The sequence below is a fragment of the Caretta caretta genome, chromosome 1, assembly GCF_965140235.1.
Source record: "Caretta caretta isolate rCarCar2 chromosome 1, rCarCar1.hap1, whole genome shotgun sequence".
Taxonomy (NCBI): Eukaryota; Metazoa; Chordata; order Testudines; family Cheloniidae; genus Caretta; species Caretta caretta.
In genome coordinates, this window is record NC_134206.1 from 126,707,070 (window position 1) to 126,727,334 (window position 20,265).

The following is a 20,265-nucleotide window of genomic DNA, read 5'->3' on the forward strand; positions in this document are numbered from 1 at the left end:
AGTCTCCTGCTGCAAGCTAAACACATAGATAGTCCTATTGCTCCAGTGGCTGGAAGTTAAGGGTTTAAACCTTGGTGATCATACAAGATAGGAAGGGTTGCTACAACTGTATATAAAATAATTTGTTTTACCTTTTCTCTTTTAAAAAAAAAAAAAACTAAGAAATTTTATACAAAATCTACATTAAAAAGTTAATTAGGTTGCAAAGAGAAGCACCTGAAAGATATGAAATACCAGATTTACTATCAACCATATTACCAGAATTCTACCTTGTTGTCCATGTACAATGTAAAACAGTCTCAAATACAGCCCACCCTTTTCCCCCGCCTCCACCCCACAGACTTCTGCCTTATTCAGTGCATAGGCAACAATACATTTGGCATTTCCTAACTTTTCAGTGCATAACTTTGCAATCTAAATTGCTCTCTTTTAAAGGTAGTCTTTTTCAGGATATAATTTAATATCTTACATGCACAATATATATAGTTCCTTTCATCTTGATGGATCCCAGATATTATTCCTCTCATATATATGAATCGCTTCACCAGAAATGGCTCACAAACTGTCTATGGAGTGAAACAATTCTAACAACTTGGAAACATAATTTTTTAAGACCGGAAGTAAAGCATCCTTAATCTATTATAATACTTTCTCCATATGAAATAAAAGATATTAATATTTGAATCATAACTGAGGGGACCCAAGATCTCTATTATTAACAATTTTGAAAATTATCATGAAAGCCAGAAGAAAATAATTTCATTTAGATTAATTAGCGAGAGGAAATTTAAAGTCTATCTGAGGTTAAAAGGTGTTTTGAAAAACATGAATGACTAATATTAGTACTCAGTTCCAAGTCACTTTCTGCATCTCTCAAGTACCAAATATAAACATTAAGAAGTCTTTTCCAAAAGTACAAAACATGCAGCATTGAGTATGTCTGAAGCCAAATGAAATTAAATGATTTATGCAATAGAAGAGCAAATGCAGCATGAGGAAAAAACAAAAAATTCTTGACAATCCTTCAACATGATCATAGAAATTCCTACTCTGTGAAACAATTAATGTCAGAGATAGCATGATTTTAAAAAGATTAAAAAAAAAACAATGAAATGACTTTCAATGGGCTGAAACCACATTTCCGGTATTAACTTCCTGGTGTCCCAATTAGCTAGCTCATCTTTTGTAAACTCACTGATTAGATTTTTGTTTTTAAAACTTGCTTTTGAGGCAAGGTCACACCTTAGATTAAGATATCAGTTTGAGCATTAAGCATACAGTAGTATCTATTTGAATTATTAGTTATCTTTGTACACACAGCACTAGCAGATTATATATTACCATACTGATCTTTAATTATACTATTTTACACAATTAATATTGAAAAATGTTTAAATAATAATTTATATAATTCCTCTTCCTCCTTTATTTTCCAGCACTGCACTTAATTGTGAAGTCTACATTAAATTCACAGGTTTCAGAGTAGCAGCCATGTTACTCTGTATCCGCAAAAAGAACAGGAGTACTTGTGGCACCTTAGAGACTAACAAATTTATTAGAGCATAAGCTTTCGTGGGTTACAGCCCACTTCACTGGATGCATAGAATGGAACATATAATAGCCACCCTCTCTGTATGTGTGTATGTGTGTCTATATATATATATATATATATTCTTACTATATGTTCCATTCTATGCATCCGATGAAGTGGGCCCACAAAAGCTTATGCTCTAATAAATTTGTTAGTCTCTAAGGTGCCACAAGTACTCCTGTTCTTTTTATTAAATTCTGCATTCAAATTCCTCCTTCTGTGTTTCAGGTTCCAAGTCTGAAGCAAACTTCCTGATATTCCTACCTGGAATGCTGTGAAATTTGCCCTTTCATGTTATATATTTACACTTTCGTGTTTTCAGTTCACAAATCAAGACAATTACTACAATATATTTTGCTCCCAGAGCTGCCTCATTTGTACAGTTCAAACTGTCCTTTCCATACACACCATCCTAAACAAAACCTTTAAAATTAGACATTTATTAGCAGGATGTAGTAGGAGTCAGTATTTAGAAAGACAAGTTGTGAACTGAAAACAGCATACAACCTTGATTAATTCAGGAAATGAAAACTAATTTAATTTAATTTAGTTTAGTTTAGACTGCAGCTCCCGAATATTTCTGTAATATAGTATAACAAACTTTTTTTAAAAGAATGCAGCTTCTGAAGATATAAGGGCTGCAGCTATACTAGTACACTTCAGACCCTTAATTCAACACAGGGCAGATCTATCACTGGGTGCCAGATGGCTTTCTATAATATAGCTTCCACCATGGAGCTGCACCTATGCTGAATTATGGCTATGTGGCTTGCCAGTGTAGATGAGGTCAAGCAGGTCTGAGGTCCAAATTCCAGAACATGGAGACTTGAGGAGCTAAACTACAACTCTTTGGCTCTCCCCTATTCCCCCCCAATGTTTTTTTAAATGTCTCTCATGATGAGGCAACTGATACTTGATTTATGTACCTTTTATTCCAGTAATCATAGCTTTTTGAGAATTGAGGATTACAAGGGTTAGAAAAAGCTTTCAACTTCTGTATTTTAAAATATTTTTAGTCCACTAACTTCTTGACACAACTGTTGCTTCTTTATTCCAATAAAAGTAGCAGATTACTGATCCAAGATTAACTATGTCCATTCTTTGAAATCTTACCTAAACTAGTCTAATGTCCATATCAAAATACCACTGTTGACAAGTTGGTTTGTTTTTTAATCACACTGTTTCAAATACGTTCTTGATATTTTTTGATTTGTTAATTATATTTAAGATTACAATAAAATAAAATGTTTGGGTCAAACTTTGTCATAATATTTCTGTTCAGTTCTAAATTTTGAAAGCATTACACACCCTAGGCATACTACACAAATTTACCCTGCCAAGAAAAGTAATGCTAGAAGAATGCTCAGCTGACATAAAACTGTAGGCACACATCTCCTTTTTTTCTTTTCTTTTTGGCATGTTATATGTTTTTGAGAATGAGAAAGCAAAACTCAAATCTGCATTAGAATTATTAGTATGGAAGTAACATTACCCAATGAACCCATGTGTGGAAATCTGTACTATCCAGTCTTTGCATTAATTTTACAATTAATTTATTTTCTCTCCTCTCTTGTACCTCAACTATACAATACATTGATTTGGGCCTCATATTTTAGATAATCTCACTGAACTGCATACCTACACCTGCATTTTTGTTATTCTTGTTGAAACCACCATTACCTCCGTAAGAGCCACATTTGAAGCTAGTCAGAAAAAATAAACAGAACCAAACTAATGAGCTGCAGTGATGCTGTCACTCATTACATGGTTTTCAGGCCTTTCCAAGTTGCAGGGAGTTGTTAGAAGCACCAACAAATTAAAAAGGGTTTTTAAAAATCAGTTTCCTTTTAAATTTAAGATTCCTATTGTGCTGATGTCTGGCCTGAAGAGATTCCCAGATCAATCAGTTCTGGAAACCTCAAGCTTCCTTCACAGATACCTAATGTGGGGAAACAGAACATCATTAAGTTTTCTGTTAATCATAAAAATAATTTAAAAACGTAACACACAACTATCAGAAAAGGAACTAAACTAAAAGCTCCATAGAGCGAACTGAATGCCATTGAATGTCTCCTTAAATACTGGCAATTAATGACAATATATATTCAGCATACAGAATGTGTACACCAACACTCCCACCAATGACTGGGGGAGAAGAGAAGACTAGCAGTCTGTGAGAGTCGAATTCAGTGAAGAAGTTCACCACCGTCAAGTACTGGAGGAGTGATTTTAGAGAGGATGTAATCAAGTGGCCAGGAGTGTGGAGGAATAAAACTCAGTGTCCAACTTTAGCAGAGATGGAGAAATTTACTTTTGCGTGGTAGAATTCAAAAGCAGGCAAAGAGAACAGGGAGGGTTCTAGCCTAGTATCTAGGTGAAGGACCAGGACAGAGGAAGGTAGCCAGGCAAAGAAGCAAGTTCTTGCTCAGTAGGTAGGTACAGCAGAACAAGCTAGGGAGATTGGCGATTTTCTATAGGTTTATCACCACAGTATCTGAGCACATCACAAACACTGATCAATCCTCAAAACCCATGTGAGGCAGGGACCTGAGGCACAAACAGATCAAAAACCACGCCTGAAACTGGGACAATGCGGGGAACTGAACTCAGAACTCCTGAGTCTGTCCAGCAACTTAACCAAAATGCCACTCGGGTCCAGCAGCAGAGAGGTATATGCAAGGGTGTGTGCAGGGGCATAACGCAGGGGCCTGGGGCAAGTGCAGTAACGGGGAGGGGGAGACTATGGGTCTAGCACAGAGCTGGGCAAACTATGGTCAGCGGGACCCTCCTGCCCAACCCCTGAGCTCCTGGCCCAGGGGGCTAGTCCCCAGCCCCTCCCTGCTGTTCCCCCTCCCCTCCAGCCTCAGTGCGCCGCTCTGGGCGGCCAGGCAGCGCAGTTGCAGAGCTGCAGCCTGACGGTGCTCTGGTGCAACTGTACTGTCGCCAGCCACCAGTGCTCCGGGCAGCACAATAAGGGGGGATTAGATAAAGGGCAGGGGAGTTCGGGGGTGTGGACAGGGGTCAGAGTGCGGCAAACAGGGGGGTTGAATAGGGCAGGGATCCCGGGGGAGCAGTCAGGAATGAGAGGGGGGCTTGGATGAGGCAGCAGGGGGCAGTCAGGGGTGGGAGGTCCGGTGGTGGTCAGGGGACAGGGAGCAAGGGGTGGTGGATGGGGCAGGAGTCCCGTGGGGCTGTCAGGGAACAGAGGGGGGGTTGGATGGGGCGGGAGTCCCGGGGCAGTGGTCAGGGGGCAAGAAGCAGAGGACAGGGGGTTTGGATAGGAGGCGAGGGCTGGGCCACACCTGGCTGTTTGAGGAGACTTTACTGGTCCTCCATACAATTTTGGAAACCCAGTGTGGTCCTCAGACCAAAAAGGAATCTCAGGGGGGCCGTCAGGGGACAGGGGAGTTGGATGGGGCAGTGGGGGGGGAGGTCCGGGGGTGGTCAGGGGACAGGGAGCAAGGGGTGGTGGATGGGGCAGGAGTCCCGGGGGGCCGTCAGGGAACGGGGGGGGGCGGGTTGGCTGGGGCAGGAGTCCCAGGGGAGCGGTCAGGAGACGAGAAGCGGGGGTGAGGGGCGTTGGATAGGGGGCGGGGTCACACCTGGCTGTTTGGGGAACCGGCCCTCCATACAATATTGGAAACCCGATGCGACCCTCAGGCCAAAAAGTTTGCCCGCCCCTGGTCTAGCACGGGAACGGGTGCAGTTAAAGCAGCAAGGGGGCGTGTGCAGGTGCCTCCCCAGTAACTGGGTATGGCAGCAGCCGCCTAGGGAAGGGGAACGGGCCGGCTCAAGCCCACGAGCCGCCTGCAAGGCCAGCACGGGAAAGGGCCCGGCCCAGCGGCCAGGCGCGGACCCAGCCCAGCAGGCAGGGGCGTGCGGAGGGCGCCAGCGCGGCGGGCCGAGGGGAGGCTGGAGCGCGCAGCTCCGTGGCCCGGCGCAGCAGCGGCGTGTGCAGCGCACGGGGGAGGCGCGCCAGGGCCAGGCCCTGTGGTACCGCAGCCCTGGCAGGAAGGGGAGCCCCCCGTGCGGCCGAGGGCAGGCTGCGCCCAGCCTCTGCGCCCACGCAGCAGCCGAAGCCCGGGGGCGCTGCGGCCCCTCGCTGTGCGCAGGGGCCAAGGTCACGGCACACGCCCCAGCCCCCGCGGGGACAGTGGGGCCCGGGCGGGGGAGGAAGGGAAGGCTGCAAAGGGAGAGCGGCCGCCGGCCTCCTGCTCTCCCCCGGCCCCGTTAGGAGAGCGGGCGCGGTGCCCGTGGCCTCGGCGGACCCCAGTCGGGCTGCGCCCGGTGCCGCTGCAGGGCGCCGCACGGGGCAGCAGCGGGCGCGGGGCGCGATGCTCTCACCTGGCGCGGGGGCCCCGCCGGGGCGGAGGCGGCGCAGCAGCTGGTGCAGGGCGACGGCGAGGCCGATGCAATAGAGCCGCAGCGCGGGCAGCGCCCGAGACAATAGCGACATGGCTGCCTCCCGCCCCTCGGCGCGGGGACGAGGCCCCGGCGCGCCTCTGTGTGTGTGTGTCTCTGCTCCGGGGCTGGGCGGACGCGGCGCTGCTGCAGAGCCCACACCCAGCGGAAGGGAAAGCGCCGCCGCTGTCACAGGCTGCACGGCCCGGACGCTCTGCCGCTCGCTTCTGGGCATGTGCGCGGCCACCCCGCGTCAGGGCGGGGGAAGGGGAGAGCGGCCCCTGAGCCCCGTGCCTCCAGTGGCGCCCTAGGCGCCGAGCGGGCGGGTGGCGGGGAGACGATGCCACCCGAGTTGGGGAGAGATGCAGCCAGGGCTGCGCTAGCTGCCAGGGAGGCGGGAGGTGCAGGGGCCAGCTGGCCGGGGCCCGGTTGTTTTTGGATTTGCCGAGGAGTCAGGCTGGAGAACTGAGCAGCCGGAAAGTAATGGGGCCCTGTGGGTGCCTCCTGAAAGGGAGCTCTGAGCCTGGGCCCCCAGCCATGAAAATGAGGCCAGAGCCGGCTGCCCTTACATTGTAAAGTGTGCGCAGACTGGAAAGCGGACATACATTTTTAACAGCAAGGGTAATAAACCCTGGGATCAAAATTAAGAAGGGTTGTGGTGGAGTCTCCATCACAGGCAATTTTTAAACCAAGATTGGATTAAAAAACCCAACATGCTCTAGGAATTATTTTGGGAAAGTTCCAAGGGCTGTGGTACACAGGGTGTCAGACCAGGTGATCACAGTGGTGCCTTCTGCCCTTGGATGTACCATAATACAGAATTTAGGTGTTATGTGACCCAGTGAAACTGAACAATGCTGCCCCCTTACCTTATCCGCACCTCCCCCTTTTGCCCCTTCCTTTCTGCCTCTATTTGTAACCTTGTGTTCCATCATGACATAATGTTGGAGTTTATGATCTTATACATCATAGTCATGAAAACAAGATTGTCAAGGACTTCCAGGATCCTCTAGTCCAAGGGCTCTCAGGACAAATTTTTTGATGGCTCAGAGTGTGGCCACCAACTCTTGCTGAAAGAAAAGGAGTACTAGTGGAACCTTAGAGACTACCCAATTTATTTGAGTATAAGCTTTCGTGAGCTACAGCTCATTTCATCGGATGCATTCAGTGGAAAAAACCAGTGAGGAGATTTATATACACACAGAACATGAAAAAATGGGTGTTATCATACACACTGTAAGGAGAGTGATCACTTAAGATGAGCTATTACCGGGGGGGGGAACCTTTTGTAGTGATAATCAAGGTGGGCCATTTCCAGCAGTTAACAGAAACGCCCCAGGAGCAGTAGGGGGTGGGGGTGGAGAAATAAACATGGGGAAATAGTTTTACTTTGTGTAATGACGCAGAGAGACTGAAGTGTTCTCCGACTGGTTTATGAATGTTATAATTCTTGACATCTGATTTGTGTCCATTTATTCTTTTACGTAGAGACTGTCCAGTTTGACCAATGTACATGGCAGAGGGGCATTGCTGGCACATGATGGCATATATCACACTGGTAGATGTGCAGGTGAACGAGCCTCTGATAGTGTGGCTGATGTGATTAGGCCCTGTGATGGTGTCCCCTGAATAGATATGTGGACACAGTTGGCAACGGGCTTTGTTGCAAGGATAGGTTCCTGGGTTAGTGGTTCTGTTGTGTGGTGTGTGGTTGCTGGTGAGTATTTGCTTCAGGTTGGGGGGCTGTCTGTAGGCAAGGACTGGCCTGTCTCCCAAGATTTGTGAGAGTGATGGGTCGTCCTTCAGGATAGGTTGTAGATCCTTGATGATGCGCTGGAGAGGTTTTAGTTGGGGGCTGAAGGTGATGGCTAATGGTGTTCTGTTATTTTCTTTTTTGGGCCTGTCCTGTAGTAGGTGACTTCTGGGTACTCTTCTGGCTCTGTCAATTTGTTTTTTCACTTCAGCAGGTGGGTATTGTAGTTGTAAGAATGCTTGATAGAGATCTTGTAGGTGTTTGTCTCTCTCTGACGGGTTGGAGCAAATGCAGTTGTATCGCAGAGCTTGGCTGTAGACAATGGATCGTGTGGTGTGGTCAGGGTGAAAGCTGGAGGCATGTAGGTAGGAATAGCGGCCAGTAGGTTTCCGGTATAGGGTGGTGTTTATGTGTTGCTGGTGGCTGTTCTCACACTTTTCCCTAAATAATTAGCTTTAGGAAAAACAAATAAATATTTAGCAATACATGTCCAAATCATTGTAATCTATTTATTGTTAGCTAGTAAGTCTGTTGTGAAAAGTGATATTAACAAACATGAAAGTATCGCTTTTCACAGCAGACTTACTCAGCCCTGCCAAGCCTGGGGACAAATTAAGCCCTGGATGGGGGGGCGGGGGGAGGCAGCAGGGGCAATGGCAGTTGGTGGGTGGGGAGCAGGGGGCTGAAGCCTGAAGCCCTGTGGCCAGAGCCTGGGGCCTGCCGCCACACAGCCAGAGCTGGAGCCCAAAGCCCCTCAGCCAGAGCCTGCCGCTCCACCACCCCAGAGATGAGACCCAAAGCCTGAGCCCCCTGCGAAAATGGGGAACTCACTGGCTGCCTGCTCCTCCAGTGTTGTGCCCCAAGTGTCTCCAGAGTGGGACAGAGCCCAACTCCTGCTGGGGGTCCCAGCCATCAACACCAAGGCAGGGCATCCAGGAACAACAGGCAGGGGGAGGAGCCACTATTTAACTACCCACCCCAGCCCAGGAGGCTGTGGGCGCAAGAAAAGCCCCAGGTGGTCACATGCGGCCACAGTGGCTGGCATTTGAGAAACACTGACCTAGTCCATCTAAAACGATTTTAGCAGCTGCTCTTTGAAGGGATTAGAGAGCTCAGGGGACCAGAGTCAGGGAGTCCAGAGATGGGGAGGTTACAATAATCAAGACAGAAAATGAAGAGTGTCTGGACAAGAGGTCCTGCTGTGTGGACAGAAATAAGAGGCCCATTGTAGAAGTGCTTTGGAGGAAGAAGTGGCAAGAACTGAACGTAGTCTGGCTTTGTAGGATAAGAGGCCCATTGTAGAAGTGCTTCGGAGGAAGGTACAGGGAGGTGTCAAACATGATTTTTGCATTACAGGTCTCAATTACAGACAGCATAGCAGTGTTGTCAGCAGTGACAGAGTAAAGAAAGTAGAGAATATTTGGGAGGAAAGAACAGGAGTTAAGTTTTTGCCATTTTGTAGAGAGACTGTCTCTACGTAAAAGAATAAATGGACACAAATCAGAGGTCAAGAATTATAACATTCAAAAACCCGTCAGAGAACACTTCAATCTCTTTGGTCACTCGACTACAGACCTAAAAGTGGCAATTCTTCAACAAAAAAACTTCAAAAACAGACTCCAACAAGAGACTGCTAAATTGGAATTAATTTGCAAACTGGATACAATTAACTTAGCTTGAATAAAGACTGGGAGTGGACGGGTCATTACACAAAGTAAAACTATTTCCCCGTGTTTATTCCTCCTCCTATTGTTCTTGTAAAGTGCTAGAAATGGCCCACCTTGATTATCACTACAAAAGGTTCTCCCCACCCCTGCTCTCCTGCTGGTAATAGCTCATCTTACCTGATCACTCTTGTTACAAAGTGTATGGTAACACCCATTGTTTCATGTTCTCTGTGTATATAAATCTCTCCACTGTATTTTCCACTGCATGCATCTGATGAAGTGAGCTGTAGCCCACGAAAGCTTATGCTCAAATAAATTTGTTAGTCTCTAAGGTGCCACAAGTACTCCTTTTCTTTTTGGGGATACAGACTAACACAGCTGCTACTCTGAAATCAGCAACAAGAGTTCTCTGTATCTGAAATAGGAGCTTTTTTTGAGTCAATCCAGTGATGCCATCTGTTTCTTTTTATACAGTGTCTATCACTGTGGAATCTACTGTAAATATCTACCTGGTAGAATGAATGTCCATAGCCTATGCTAAGATAAACCAACATCTTCATGACAAATCTGCCGCGCATTAAGGGTTTACCAAGTTATCTCACTAGTTTCCAACTTTGAGACACAAGTCAGTGGCTTTGGCCCAATAAAACAAGCATTGGTCATTTCAGGCAAAAATTGTGTCACCTTGGACACCAGACACCCTTGAATTATCTTTCTTACCGGGAAGCCCAAGTAGTCACATAAATACGTTAATTTAGTTTGCCTTCTAATTTGAGTACCATATAGCTTTGAATCACTATCCATAAGTTTCTGCCATAACAGATGACTACATTTCATTGCAGCCATGTGCCCAGAATTCTCAATATGATGACATTTCGTAGAAGCAAGCTACAAGTTGTCCTCAGTTTTCAATTTTAAATCTCCAATTAATTTTTTTTATATGATCATCACTTGAGACAGAATGACAAGGCCTATGTTCCTATGCTTCTAAGTTCCAAAAAGCAGCTAATCAGAAGTCTTAAATTAATCATAAATAACAATTAGGGCTGTCAAGCAATTAAAAAATTAATTGCAATTAATCATGCAATAAAAAGATTAATCGTGATTATTCGCACTGATTATAGAATACCATTTATTTAAATAGTTTTGGATGTTTTCTACATTTTCAGATATATTGATTTCAATTACAACACAGAATACAAAATGTACAGTTCTCACTTTGTATTTATTTCTGATTACAAATATTTGCACTGTAAAAAACAAAAGAAACAGTATTTTTTCAGTGTACCTAATACAAGTACTGTAGTGCAAGCTTTTTATCCTGAAAGTTGAATTTACAAATGTAGAATTATGTACAACAAATAACTATTCAAAAGTAAACAATGTAAAACTTTAGAGCATACAAGTCCACTTAGTCCTATTTCTTGTTCAGCCAATTGCTCAAACAAGTTTGTTTACATTTGCAGGAGATAATGCTGCCCGCTTCTTGTTCACAATGTCACCTGAAAGTGAGAACAGGCATTCGCATGGCACTTTTGTAGCCGGCATCACAAGATATTTATGTGTCAGGTGCACTAAAGATTCATATGTCTCTTCATGCTTCAACCATCATTCCAGAGGCCATGCGTCCATGCTGATGACAGTTTCTGCTCAATAACAATCCAAAGCAGTGCAGACCGATGCCTGTTCATTTTCATCCTCTGAGTCAGATGCCACCAGCAGAAGATTCATTTTCTTTCTTCATGGTTCGAGTTCTGTAGTTTCCACATCGGAGGGTTGCTCTTTTCAGACTTCGGAAAGCATGCTCCACAACTCGTCCCTCTCAAATTTTAAAGGCACTTCAGATTCTTAAACCTTGGGTCAAGTGCTGTAGCTATCTTTAGAAATCTCACATTGGTACCTTCTTTGTGTTTTGTCAGATCTGCAGCAAAAGTGTTCTTAAAACGAACACTGAGTCATCATCCAAGACTACTATATGAAATATGTGGCAGAATGCAGGTAAAACACAGCTGGAGACATACAGTTCTCCCCCGAGTTCAGTCACAAATTTATTTAACGCATTATTTTTTTAACGAGCGTCATCAGCATGGAAGCATGTCCTCTGGAATGGTGGGCGAAGCATGAAGGGGCATACGAATGTTTAGCATATCTGGCATGTAAATACCTTGAAATGCCAGCTACAAAAGTCTCATGTGAACACCAGTTCTCACTTTCTGGTGACGTAAATAAGAAGTGGGCAGCATTATCTCCCATGAATGTAAACAAACTTGTTTATCTTAGTGATTGGCTGAACAAGAAGTAGGACTGAGTGGATTTGTAGGCTCTAAAGTTTTGCATTGTTTTGTTTTTGTGTGTAGTTATGTAACAAAAAAAATTGACATTTGTAAGTTGCACTTTCAGGATAAAGAGATTGCACTACAGTACTTGTATTAGGTGAATTGAAAAATACTATTTCTTTTGTTTATCATTTTTACAGTGCAAATATTTGTAATAAAAAATAATTATATAAAGTGAGCAGTGTACACTTTGTATTCTGTGTTGTAATAGAAATCAATATATTTGAAAATGTAGAAAAACATCCAAAAATATTTTACAAATTTCAATTGGTATTCTATTGTTTAATAGTGCAATTAAAACTGCATTTAATCACGATTATTTTTTTAATCACAGTTAATTCGTGTGATTAATCAACAGCCCTAATAATAATCATTAGCATTTTTATACACAGATCTCAAATTGCTTTAGAAATATAGGTGTCATTCATTCCCAGTTTACATAACACGTAATTATGACATGAGGAATTAAGATGGCAATAATTTCAATAGAGGTAGACTTTAACAGTATATTTAACTAAGAAGTCTTTTAATATTTTTTTCTTTCTTGTTTTTTCTTCTAAGAAAGAGCTCTTGGAGTCATCATGGATAGCTCTCTGAAAACATCTGCTTAATATGCAGTGGCAGTCAAAAAAACTATCAAAATGTTAGGAACCATTAGGAAAGGGATAGATAATAAGACAAAATATCATAATGCCATTATATAAATCCATGTTACACCAACACCTTAAATACTGCATTCAGTTCTGGTCTTCCCATCTCAAAAAAAGATATCTTGAAATCAGAAAAAAGTACAGAGAAGGGCAACAAAAATGGTTAGGGATATGGAACAGCTTCCATATGAGAGGAGATTAAGAAGACTGAGATTGTTCAGTTTAGAAAAAAGACAACTAAGGGCTTGTGTACACTTATAGAGCTGCAGCGGAGCAGCTGCAGTACTTAATGAAGATGCTGCTTACTCCCTTTGTGTAGGTACTCTATCTCCCAAAGATGTGGTAACTATGACAACAGGATAAGCCCTCATGTCAACATAGCATTGTCTACATCGAGAGTTAGGTCAATATAACTGCATCACTCAGGGGTGACGTAGTTATACCAACATAAGTTTGTAGTGTGGACCAGGGGTAAGGAGGGGTATAATAGAGGTCTATAAAATCATGAATCATAAGGAGAAAGTGAATAAGGAAATATTATGTACCCTTTCACATAACACAAGAAACAAGGGTTACCCAATGGAATTAATAGGCAGCAATGGAATTAAAACAAACATAAGAAAATACTTCTTCACACAACACACAGTTAACCTGTGGAACTCTTTGCCACAGGATGTTGTAAAGGCCAAAAGTTTAACTGGGTTCAAAAAAGAATTAGATAAGTTCATAGAGGTTAGGTCCATCTGACTGCCAGAAACTGGGATTGGACCACTCAAAATGTTGGGGATTATAGATCGGTATGCTTTTCACCTGAAAATTGTCTGAAATGATAATTTAAAACAGAATAATGAAATATGAAAGGGATTAACAACTTGAACTGAGCAAATAATAGATTTTTTGGTTCTTGGGTGAACAAAAAAATCCACAAAAAATTTTATTTCAAGTTGATCCAAAACAGATTTTTTAATGTTTTTTCTGCCAATATGAAAAAGTGGAAAAAAATATTTTTATTTATTTATTAAATGTATTTATTTATTTTTCATTTTGTTTCATTTCGTTTTCAGGTATCTTTTATCCTTTTTGTTTGTTTCTTTCTTTAAATAAATCTAACTAAACTTCTAAATGAAATGTCATTTTGAATGAAAGGTCAAAATATTTTGTTTTGAAAATGTTCAAACAAAACACACAGAGCTTTTTTGGAAAAAAAATCATTTTTTCCATTCAAACCTATTTGCAGAATTCACAAATAGTTTTGGTTGACTGGAAACCACATTTTTCAGTGAGTAAACTATTTGTCCAAAAATTTTTGAACAGCTGTACTAACCAGCACCATTTCAGCAAAGGAAAATCATGGCTCATTAATCTCTTAGAATTCTTTGAATGTGTCAGAAAAGCAGTGGATAAAGGAGAACCAGTCAAAATAATTTATTTATACTTCTCTGAGGCCTTTGATGAGGTCCCGCACAAGGCATTACTGAAGAAGCTAAGTAGTCATGCATGACAGGCAAAATATTCTCATGGATCAAAAACTGGCTAGGAGACGGGGTTAAATGGTCAATTTTCATCATGGCTAAAAGTTAACAGTGGGATGGATACTTCTAGGTTTTGTACTAAGTCCTCTATTGTTAATATATTAATGCCTGAAAAGCCAGGTGACTAGTGAGATAGCAAAATTTGCATATGACAAAGTTATTTAGATTAATATAAGTAATGTATGCCATGTACAGTGGAAGACTGAGGAACTTCAGAGAGACCTAAACAAGCTAGGTGAATAGGAAACATGATGGCAAATGAAATTCCATGTTGATTAACTCAAAGTCATGCACTTTGGAGGGAAAAATTTAAACTATTCATATACCTTACAGAGTTCTATATTAACTATATAAACTCAGTGACACTGTAGACAGCACAGTGAAGATTTCTGCCAATTATGTGCAGCTGTGGTCATAAAAGCTAACATATGGAATGTGATGGTGAATAATACAAAGAATATTACAATGCCTTTTGTGACGAAGTGGGCCTGTTCTTAATGTTTCCTCTGAATATTGTGGGGGTGCCTCAGTTTCCCCTATGCAGTTCTTAAGTATCTAGGTGGTGGGGTAAGGGTGTATGATCATTGCAGAGCCCTAGAGGGCAGGTGTGTGCAGGGGTCTGGACACAGAGAATGGCCGACACCCTGTTTCCTGGCAACTAATGGCCTGGGCCCTTCCCCCCCTGCAAGGTGAGAGCTAAAGGGTTGGAGAACAAAGGAATCAGGTGACCACCTGGCCCGGGAAAGGAACAAAGCCCAGAGGAGGAGGGGCTGGAGGGAGTTTCAGTTTGGGGCTGGCTGGGACATGAAGTGAAGTGCAGACGTGGTTGTCTGGCTCACTGCCCCCCAAAATGGACCCAGCTGAGGGGTCCCATTCTCTGCACCTGCAAGCTCTGTTTTAGACCATGTTCCTGTCGTCTAATAAACCTTCTGTTTTACTGGCTGGCTGAGAGTCACGTCTGACTGCGAAGTTGGGGTGCAGGACCCTCTGGCTCCCCCCAGGAGCCCCGCCTGAGCGGACTCGCTGGGGGGAAGCGCACGGAGGGGCAGAGGATGCTGAATGCTCCGAGGTCAGACCCAGGAAGGTGGAAGCTGGGTGAGCTGTGTGTCCTGAAGACAGGCTGCTCACAGAAAGGCGACTGCCCCAGAGTCCTGACTGGCTTCATGGGGAGCAGTTCCAGAGCATCGCCCAGGGACTCCGTGACTACTGGTGGCAGCGGTGGGATGTACTGCACCCCGTGGATGGCGCTTCCTGCAGTAAGTGACTGGGGAGCAGTAACACGAAGGGGGATTGCCGAGGACCAGGCCTGCTGAAGGCTCAGAGAGGAGCGGTTTCAGGGGGCGGTTAACCCCTGGGAGTGTGTGACCAGCGAGAAGGACTGTGCAGTAATGGGGTCCCCCTGGGGACTGCAGTGAGCAGTCTCAGGGGCGGAGGAGCCTGCAGTTTGGCCCGGGGAGAGAGAAGGACTTTTGCAGTAACAGGGTTCCCCTGGGGATTGCAGCGAGCAGTCCAAGGGGCGGAGGAGTCTGCAGCTCGACCCTGGCAAAGAGGTGGTGACCTCGAGAAGGGCTGGCACACTAGGGGTTCTCCCTGGAAACCGTGGGGAGCTGAGAACACACGGGCCTGTGAGTCCACAACAACTTGGGAGGAGCGGAGTGATGGCCTGTCACCGTCTCCTTAAGAAGGACACTGTAACCCTGTGCAAAAAGAGAGGGTTGAGCATTGGAAAGCTCACCAAAGCAGAGTTAATCGTGCAGCTGGAGGAGGATGACCGCTCTAAGGAACAGATTCCTGACCCCAAATGGGGCTATAGCAGGATCTGGGAGCAGCTGGAGCGGGAGCCAGGCATCGCCAAGACTCCTGTCCCCGACCAGACGGGGGTCTTCACGATCGGGTTCCCCATCGGGGGATCGAGACGGACGGGATTGGAGCGGAGTCTGAGAGAGCAAGAGGACCGTGGGAGACAGCGAGAGCCCGAGAAAGAGCTGCAGAAGCAGCAGCAGCATGAACTGGCGGTGGTGGGGCGGAGAGGCCGAGGGGACCTCCCCGGTGTGAGTGGGGATAGATCCCGGGGGGCCAGTTCCGCAGGGAACCTCGAGACTAAATTGCTGCCCCTAGTTAAGGGGGGGGGGGTGTGGATGCCACCCCACTGCCTTTGAGCAGGCTGGAGATCTGAACCAGGGGGACCCTGCGGAAAACCCCGGTGTCTAGCTCCCTTGCTGGGTCCCAAGGCCACAGACTCCATCAGCCAGATGGGTGGGGAGGTGGACAGGCTCCCACTCCTGACCCCAACCTATATGTCTGTGTGGAGTTCCCTGGGGTCGGGCCCCTCGGACCCCCAGTGGGAGCGGAAGGTGATGGTCAATGGGGAGACATTCCTGGGGTGGCGAGATCCTGGGACAGAGAGAACTGGTGTCAGACCCTGGGTGGTGCAGCCTCAGAGGCTGAGGGCCTGTGTGAGCTGGGTGAGGGTCCCAGGGACGAAGCCCCTCGCCCTGCCTATGGCCCAGATCCCTGTGCAGACCCAGGAGGGGTTGGGCTGGCTGGCCGTTGGGGTGCCCCAGGACACCAGCTGCGAGACCCTGTTGTGGGGTGACTGTGTCTCTTTGGGACAGGATCCAGGCCCTGCTCATGTAACTGCCGAGGGTTTGAATTTGAATCCAGGGAACCAATCGGTGGAGAGGGAAATGGTCAGTGAAAATGCAGATGACCTGGCTGGCAGCAGGGAGGAGCCGCTAGGCTCAGGCTACCTGCCTGCCTGTAACCAGACCCCTGGGACTCGGTGGGACAGAGAGATGCTCCCTGCCCCCTTGCACACCAGACTGGGGACTCTCGCTGGCTCTGATGCAGTGAGGAAAGCAGTGGCCTGCCCCCACTGGGACAGCAAGGGCAGTGCTGAGCACGGTGGGAGCTGAGACCCCAGCTGAGTGGGGGGAGACACAGGCAGGGCAGGGGATCTGTGGGGAGTGGCAAGGTGCTTGGTAAGGGAAGTTTGGATGAGCCTAGGCAGCCTTGTGAGCTGATGGCTGTGTCCAGTCAGCAGGGTGGGAAGGCGAGGAGAGTGGAAGATGAGAGTCCCTGGACCTTACCTGTTAGCTGGGTGGAGAATTGGGACAGTGAAGGAAATGGGTCTCTGTCTGTCAGGGGTATTGACTTGCCTATGGAGGGAGCTACCCTGATCTCCAAGCAGTTGTCTGTGACCAGCCTTGTGTGCTGGGACAAAGGGAATGAGATCCCAACCTGTGTGTCTGGTAAAGGAGAAAGTGTGTCCGGCTCTTCTTGGTCTGTGGAGCAGACAGAAGGGGCCTTTCAGCCTGTGATGGTTGAGGGTCGTGCAGTTGTCTCAGAGCTGGTTCTGGATTCAGCTAAAGCCCAGGAAGGGAAGGGTCCTAAGTTTCTGTCTGCTCGGGCGAATGGCCCTGTAACTAGGTCGCATCCAGTTAGGGTCTATGTAAAATCCCCGAGACCAGACAATTCTGGTGCTTGTATTTGGCCTGTTGCTAGTGTGTTGTTGGAAAGGGTGGAGCAACTCTGTCTAATCAGGGTGAGATCCTAGCCAGGGCACAAGGAGAGCATGAAGGTGTGTGATTGTGTTACCTACTGAGGGTGTGGAAACCTGTAGCAAGAAGGAAAAGATTCCTGAACTTGTGTGTGGCAAAGGGAAGGAGAATGCTTCTAACCTTTTATCTAGAAAGTCTGTAAGTTTGCCTGAAAGGGGATTGTGTAGGAATCCGCCTGATGGGCCAGAGGTGATTCTGGATGTAAGGGAGACCCAGAAAGAGTCTGTAGTTGCTCAGGAAAGTGTTCCCCTAGAGCAAGCCCTAGGTAAAGAGGGTAAGAGCAGAATTTCTGGGAGGGGTGAATTGTTGCATAGAAAAGCCCTTGGGAAAGGAATCCTCATGGAGTCTTTGCAAGCAGTTTACTGCAACTGAAGGGTGTGAAAATGATTTAATCAAGAAAGTTTCAGTTCCTAACAGCCAGAAATTTTCTGTTATGAATGGATCCACTGACTTTCCTGTTGAAAGATCCAGTGTGGAGAGCTTTGAGAAGGTCTCAGATGGAGTGAAAGCTGTTAAGAAAGGTATACCGTCCTATAACCAAGTGGCTGTGTTTGGCCAGCTTGTTGGGGAGACAAGGTTGTTGGGAAAGGGATGTCTCCATGCTAGTTCTGTAAGTGAACAGTATGTGGCCCAGGTCAAGATGGGGGCCCTTAACCAAGAGAGCCCGAATTGCAGCCCTCCAGACTGGAGCTCTAGGAGAAAACCCAATCCCAGTTTGACCCCCTGGGGTTTTGGGGTGGCCAAAGGGCATGGGCTGCAGAAACCTTCCCACATGCAGCCTGCTAGTGCTATCGACCACCCCCGACCTAAGGGAGGGCGTGAAACTGGAAGGGCCTGGTGTAACTCCTACCAAGGAATGGGAGAGATGCTGGGGCATCCATGGGAACATTGGTGGCTTCAAACTTCCCCAGGTCACCGGGTAAAGTGACCCCGCTCAGTTCGATCTCGAAGGGGGGAGAGATGTGACGAAGTGGGCCTGTTCTTAATGTTTCCTCTGAATATTGTGGGGGTGCCTCAGTTTCCCCTATGCAGTTCTTAAGTATCTAGGTGGTGGGGTAAGGGTGTATGATCATTGCAGAGCCCTAGAGGGCAGGTGTGTGCAGGGGTCTGGACACAGAGAATGGCCGACACCCTGTTTCCTGGCAACTAATGGCCTGGGCCCTTCCCCCCCTGCAAGGTGAGAGCTAAAGGGTTGGAGAACAAAGGAATCAGGTGACCACCTGGCCCGGGAAAGGAACAAAGCCCAGAGGAGGAGGGGCTGGAGGGAGTTTCAGTTTGGGGCTGGCTGGGACATGGAGTGAAGTGCAGACGTGGTTGTCTGGCTCACTGCCCCCCAAAATGGACCCAGCTGAGGGGTCCCGTTCTCTGCACCTGCAAGCTCTGTTTTAGACCATGTTCCTGTCGTCTAATAAACCTTCTGTTTTACTGGCTGGCTGAGAGTCACGTCTGACTGCGAAGTTGGGGTGCAGGACCCTCTGGCTCCCCCCAGGAGCCCCGCCTGAGCGGACTCGCTGGGGGGAAGCGCACGGAGGGGCAGAGGATGCTGAATGCTCCGAGGTCAGACCCAGGAAGGTGGAAGCTGGGTGAGCTGTGTGTCCTGAAGACAGGCTGCTCACAGAAAGGCGACTGCCCCAGAGTCCTGACTGGCTTCATGGGGAGCAGTTCCAGAGCATCGCCCAGGGATATTACAATGCCTTTATATAAATCAGTGAGGTACCCTCATCAGTAATACATTCACCTCTTATGCCAAAGGATACTGCAGGATTAGAACAGGTTCAGAGAAAAGCCAAGAGGATTATCAAGGGCTTGGAAGAACTCTCATATTAAGAGAAATTGAAAAGAAGAGACCAATAAGATTGAGGGTACCAAATAAAAATATGTAAATGTAATGACTGATCAAGGGAAGGTAGATTTCCTCTCTCATAATAATATAAGAACAAGCAGACATTTAAAAGTTAGGAAGTTCCAAACCAATACAAGGAAATACTTTTTCACACAATGTGTAATTAGACGTGGAACTCACTGCCAATGGAAGTTGTTGAGGCCAAGAATATAACAAGATTTAAAAGGAAGGGTTGGATTTTTTTTTAATATCAAGAATATCCAGTTTTATCAATATTAACAATAGCAAAAATATTTGTAAGAGATATTAAATCTCATGCTTCAGAGTTTAAGCTAACCAATAACTATTAGAGATCAGAATGAGATCTAATGTAGGTTGATATGGGAAAAATTTCCCAGACTCCTTCAGACTCCAATTTGTGTTCCTAGCTTCCATTCCATATAAGCAGGAGTCACTTCACCAATTGAAAACTTACCATTGGATGTTGTAGATCACATAACTAGAGCTGAGAGTAAAATGAGGTATGGCCATGAGCATTCCTGGGCTGAGCATGCCCACTAGAATGTAGGTTACTAAATGAGGTATGGCTAAGAAGCAGATTAGATCTGGAGAATAGGCAGTAAAGTCGGATGAGGAAATCATGGCTCTGAGGTAAAAACAATGGCAGTGAGCATGTGGAGAATGAGGTAATGCTTCAAATGAGCATGCGCGATACAAAGGTAGAGAGAGATCGAACAGCTCCACGCTGGACTGGTTTGAGGCTGTTTTTTCTGGTAGTAATGATCCTGTGTGGTAAACTGGAAGGAGGTATGCTGAGCATGCTGGAGAGCATGCTCAATAGAGGTCTGATAGTATAAAAGGCAGACAGTCAGCATATAGTTTTCAGTTAGGAGCCAGCAAGAACTGCATGAGATAGAGGGAGTTCCAAGAGG

General features: G+C 46.0%; 2 protein-coding genes across 8 annotated transcripts in view; both read right to left on the reverse strand.

Annotated features, from left to right (window-relative positions):
* DHRSX (dehydrogenase/reductase X-linked) overlaps positions 1–6,257 on the reverse strand; it is a 223,268-nt gene extending 217,011 nt beyond the window's left edge. The window contains exon 1 of one of the 5 annotated variants that reach the window (XM_048859796.2): positions 5,936–6,257. In XM_048859796.2, the coding sequence (XP_048715753.2) occupies positions 5,936–6,227 (292 nt within the window). In that variant the 5' untranslated portion in view covers positions 6,228–6,257. The remainder of the gene's footprint in view (positions 1–5,935) is intronic. The other 4 variants (XM_048859786.2, XM_075131084.1, XM_048859816.2 and 1 more) reach the window with 4 other exon arrangements.
* LOC125640850 (E3 SUMO-protein ligase ZBED1) overlaps positions 1–20,265 on the reverse strand; it is a 79,461-nt gene that overhangs the window by 9,286 nt on the left and 49,910 nt on the right. Inside the window, exon 1 of one of the 3 annotated variants that reach the window (XM_048859770.2) lies at positions 5,936–6,070. The exons of the other annotated variants lie outside the window; for them this stretch is intronic. The gene's annotated coding sequence lies outside the window, so the exon portion shown is untranslated. Of the gene's footprint in view, positions 1–5,935; positions 6,071–20,265 lie in introns of those variants that run through there. 3 annotated transcript variants of the gene reach the window in all.